The sequence below is a fragment of the Myxine glutinosa genome, unplaced genomic scaffold (assembly GCF_964187855.1).
Source record: "Myxine glutinosa unplaced genomic scaffold, kmMyxGlut1.1 SCAFFOLD_3127, whole genome shotgun sequence".
Taxonomy (NCBI): domain Eukaryota; kingdom Metazoa; phylum Chordata; class Myxini; order Myxiniformes; family Myxinidae; genus Myxine; species Myxine glutinosa.
The window spans coordinates 21,139-26,408 of record NW_027619220.1 but is presented as its reverse complement, the minus strand read 5'-3'; the positions used below and the strand labels follow the sequence as shown (position 1 = coordinate 26,408).

At 49.6% G+C, this 5,270-nt stretch overlaps 1 protein-coding gene across 1 annotated transcript; it reads left to right on the top strand.

The window, feature by feature from the left end:
* The first annotated feature begins 319 nt into the window (after positions 1–319).
* On the top strand, positions 320–3,582 carry LOC144889367 (F-box/LRR-repeat protein 14-like). The gene has a single exon (XM_078769565.1). The coding sequence runs from the start codon at positions 330–332 to the stop codon at positions 1,614–1,616; it is 1,287 nt and encodes a 428-aa protein (XP_078625691.1). The 5' UTR covers positions 320–329; the 3' UTR covers positions 1,617–3,582.
* Positions 3,583–5,270: the final 1,688 nt, after the last annotated feature.

The following is a 5,270-nucleotide window of genomic DNA, read 5'->3' as shown; positions in this document are numbered from 1 at the left end:
CGCAACTCCGTGGTATTTAAACTCAACAAGGTGGGAGTTAGAGTCGTTTTCGTATAAGCGGTGTATTGCCTGAACACTGCTGCCTCAGCTTCGATATCCGGTTTTTTTGTCACAAATACTGTTTGTAAGTAAATGCAAATAATGAAGGTGTTTGAGGTAAATTAAAGCGTATTTGACCGTACACACGACGTTTTAGGATTTTTTTTAAACAAAAAGTCATTGAACCCCGAAAACGAACACGGAGTTCCACACATTACGTACGGTCCAGCTTGCTGACGAAGCTTCACTGCTTCAGTGAAATGGCGTGTAACCCGACGCACTGGCGTAGCATGTACGCGATGACGCAATCAACAGCACCGTTGCGCAGCTCGCAACGGGCGAGGCTCGGGCCGGGCCCGCCGGCCACGGATGCGTCGGCGATGGACGCTCACGTCTCCTGCCTCTTCCCGGAGATCCTCGCACTCATCTTCGGGTACCTGGACGTGCGGGATAAAGGGAGGGCGGCGCAAGTGTGCACGGCATGGCGGGACGCCGCGTACCACCGCTCGGTGTGGCGAGGCGTCGAGGCGAGGCTGCATCTGCGGCGCGCGAATCCCTCCCTCTTCCCATCCCTCCAGCGCCGCGGGATCGGCCGTGTCCAGATCCTGAGCCTCCGTCGCAGTTTGAGTTACGTGGTGCAAGGCCTACCCAGTCTGGAGAGCCTGAACTTGAGCGGTTGCTACAGCCTCACCGACGTGGGCCTTGGACACGCGTTCGTTCATGACGTTCCGACTCTCACCGTCCTCAACTTGAGCCTCTGTAAGCAAATAACCGATAGCAGCCTTGAACGCATCGCGCAGCACCTCAAAGGCCTCGAGATCCTGGACCTGGCAGGCTGCACTAACATCACTAACTGGGGTCTTTTCTTGATTGCTTGGGGGCTGCGACGTCTAAAGAGTCTGAACCTGCGCAGTTGCCGCTATGTCTCGGACACGGGCATCGCACACCTGACGGGGGTTATGGAGGCAGAAGGTTGTAAAGATCTCGAGCAGCTCACCTTGCAGGATTGTCAGAAACTGAGTGATATGGCCCTCAAGTACGTGGCCCGGGGTCTTGAGCACCTCAAGGTGCTCAATTTGAGCTTCTGCGGTGGCATCACCGATTCGGGTATGGTCCATCTGGCTCACATGCCCAGCTTGCGGATGCTCAATCTTCGTTCCTGTGACAACATCAGCGATGGGGGCATCGTGCACCTGGCCACTGGCACCCTCCAGCTCGGCGACCTCGACCTGTCCTTCTGCGACAAGGTCGCCGACCAGAGCCTGGCACACGTGGCGCAGGGTCTTTATCACCTGACGTCCCTGTCGTTGTGTTCGTGCCACATCAGCGACGCGGGCCTCAACCGGATGGTGCGCCAGATGGGAAACTTGCGGACGCTCAATATCGGGCAGTGCACGCGCATCACTGACAAAGGACTGGAACTTATCGCCGATCATCTTACTCAGCTCACGGGCATCGACCTCTACGGCTGTACAAGGATCACCAAGCGTGGCCTCGAACGCATCACGCAGCTTCCATGCCTGAAGGTCCTCAATCTCGGTCTCTGGCAGATGACCGAGAGTGACCGGCCGAGATGATGCTGCAAGACAGCATGGAATGTTGTCCTGCCATTTTTTTTTTTAATTGAGCTCAGATTCTTTCCAGCCTCTTCTCGGGTTGTGCCAGGTCACTTTTGGTCGCAATTTTGGGTCAGGTCACAATTTTGTGCCGGGTCACGATTTTGTGCCGGGTCACGATTTTGTGCCGGGTCACGATTTTGTGCCGGGTCACGATTTTGTGCCGGGTCACAATTTTGTGCCGGGTCACAATTTTGTGTCTGGTCACAATTTTGTGCCGGGTCACAATTTTGTGTCGGGTCACAATTTTGTGCCGGGTCACAATTTTGTGTCGGGTCACAATTTTGTGTCGGGTCACGATTTTGTGCCGGGTCACAATTTTGGGTAGGAATATGCCAAAATGCCCAGTGATTGCTCATCTGTAACGCAAGAGAATCCCTTCCACCCGGCCGTACCTGTCGGTGCACGTGGCCCACGGGTTATAAAAGGCCCTTAGAGTCGGTCGAAGTGAGCCGACGTGGCATGACCTGTTGAGTTTCCTGATGAAGATGGTGGGATATTTTTTGGGACTGAAATGAAGCTGGAGCTAGCCATTGTGAGTGTGAACAGTTGTTTTGCAGGAGCGCTGAAGGATGAGCTGCTTTGTAGTATACAGTCTTATCACAACACCTGTGCCATTAAGGTGCTGACCGTTGAACTCGCTTGCCTGAAACTATGCACTGTACAGCTTTTCTGAGCTTTCCTTCAAGTTTTTCTTTTTAATATTCATTCATCGCATTTCATTCATTCCAAATGTTTCATTTGTTTGTTTGTTTGTTTTTCTCTACCTTTTTCTAACGCCGAGTGTTTGCCAGGAAAAGAGAATTATTGATGAAGTTTGGGAGGTTGGAATACCCTGGACGACGGCGATGGCCCGCTATCCCGTCGAATGGAATTTGGTTTGCGGAGACCCGTCGCCATGATTTGGCGTATATTAATTTCTTCCTCGGCCGCTTGATTTATGCAGGATCCATTGTCCTGGGAAATCTGTGCGTCGCACCTTTTCGGAATTGATAGCCGCGGCACCTGTCACAGACAAAATGAGCAGACGCCACCATCCGCACGCACTTGAGATCCGCGGCCAGGCCGTAACTCGAGGGTTTTGGTTTATTTGTTTTATTTCTGAAGAGGTCCTTTAACAGCTCGCTGATCCAGTCCCGTCTTGCTTTTGCAGTCGCCAGCCTGCGGTGAGACATACCAAGCCATGCTGTGGAATTTCTGACGCCCTCCCTCACCCCCACTCTGTTTTTCTGTCTATTGGAGCATTGTGGACATTCCATGGGTTTTTCTTTTTCTCTCTTCCCACCACTGTCCATAAACCTTTTTTTTTTTTTTTTTCTTGCAGCCTTGCCAGAATTCCATAGTTCCATTTGCCATTTAACGCTTCCGAACACCAGTGTTTAGCTGTTATGGGTTTTTGTTTGGAATTTCTAGATGGGGTTGAGAGGATCATCTAGTCGAGCTTGAGTTGATCTTTGGCGAGGTTTTGTTTTTTTGGAATCTCTAGATGGGGTTTAGAGGATCATCCAGTCGAGCTTGATTGGATTTTTGGCGACGGATTATTTGGACGATGCTTCCAGACTGATGATAACGCAACCGTTTGCTGTCAACCTTTGTTTGATCTACCTCATTTTTGTTTTCCCTTGGTGGCTGCGGAGGATGCAAACACGGCCGTGGTGTGTTAACCGTATGTAGAGCTAGCAAGCTACGTTGCTCGAGGCCTTAATGATTGAATGGGGCCCTCTCTCGATTGTTGGTCAGAAATGTGTGGATGCAAAAAAAACAACAAAAAAAACTGAACAAAAATGTCTCCAGTAACTTGTTACTTCGTGTGGTGGGCAATGGGGTCAGAGGGGGCAAAAGGGGGAGGGTATACATGTAAACTGGAACGGTTAAATTGTTTAACTAATATAGCATATATTTTAATAAAATGAATATCTGATCTTCAGGATGGTTGTTTTTTTTGGCCTGAGTTTCTCGAGCAAGCGCTCGGTGCTTAATTTTGTGGTGAAATGAAAAAAATTTCCACGGTCGGACATGACGGTGTTGTTCCTTGAGTGATGAACACCCGAGGGACGACGAAGGCGTCGACGGGAAAGTGAGTTGGGGGAGGGCTTGATGCAGGTAATTGGTAGCCCCGGAGTCCTCCCGCGAACCGCCCGGACTAGCTAATCCCGATGCGAAGCTAAAGACCGGCGCCCTGAGAGACGGAGAATCGCGCGCCAGTTTGGCTTTTCACGCGCCGCCTCAGACTCGCGCCGCGCCGACCCCGCCGACAGCTGTGAACACAAAACACGGCGGGCGGGTGGCGGCTCGGGCGGCCCGGAACGGCTGCGTGATTGTGTGCGCATTATCTGTCGGTTTTTTTTCTTTTCCACTTCGCCTTCCACGCTGATTATCGTTTTCCACGATATATATATATATATATTTTTTTATATTGAAACAATTGGCGGTACGTTCGAATGATTGAATTCTGAAGAACAATTCATACGTAAAGGTAAAAAATGTAAGTAGAATGAGTTTCTGTGTTTCTTTCCTCGCTTGGGTCCGAATGAAACAAAGCTCTGGTTCTTTTGGGACTCGTTTTGCGTGCGAGGGAATAAGGTGTATTTCGGGCCTCTGGCAGCTACTCGGTGAGCGCGGTCGGCGTGGAAATGCCGTGGAGGGAGATTAATCCTGCGGCAATTCTATGGCTGGAATGTCCGGAATGTCCCAGCCCTTTCTGTGGCCAAGCCTTTCAAACCGGCTACGCGCCCAGGCCAAGGGTGGTCCTGCATCGGCCCCAATCTCGTCCTCGAAGACATTTGTCGTCACAAACTATATAGTATATACCATACCTCTTATACCGTACCCTCTTCATTTTGCCAAATGTATCTCTTGTCGAGGCCAAGACAAAGATTAGCTACTTCACTTGTGTTCTCGGAAAACTTTGAAATTTTTTTTTTCACGACTGTTGCACATTTTTAATCCCTGATAATTATATTTTCTCACCACCCCGTGCCGACATCCCAGGACTACCACTACCAGTGAAGGCGACACATTCTGGGCTGTCGGATGATGATGGTGTGTGTGTGTGTGTGTGTGTGTGTGTGTGTGTGTGTGTGTGTGTGTGTGTGTGTGTGTGTGTGTGTGTGTGTGTGTGTGTGTGTGTGTGTGTGTGTGTGTGTGTGTGTGTGTGTGTGTGTTGTATATCTGTGTGTGTGTTGTATATCTGTGTGTGTGTGTTGTATATCGTTGTATATGTGTGTGTTGTATATCTGTGTGTGTTGTATATCTGTGTGTGTGTGTTGTATATCTGTGTGTGTGGGTGTGTTGTTGTATATCTGTGTATGTTGTAAAGCTGTGTGTGTGTTGTATATCTGTGTGTGTGTTTATTGTATACGTGTGTGTATTGTCGCGTTCCTGGTCATTAAAATCTACCAAGGAAACAGATTTCCGAATGGGCTTTAACTCAGAGGCGTTCAGTCAAAATATAGCGGAGAATACGCGTGGTGGAGAAGCCGGAGCACTTATCTTCATGGATCCCACCGGCAGTCTTCACCCTGTAATAATTAATGTGAGCCGACTCAGGATTTACTGTACAAATATAAATGCCGGCTTTATTAAAAGAAATGCCGGTAATACGAAATAATGCAC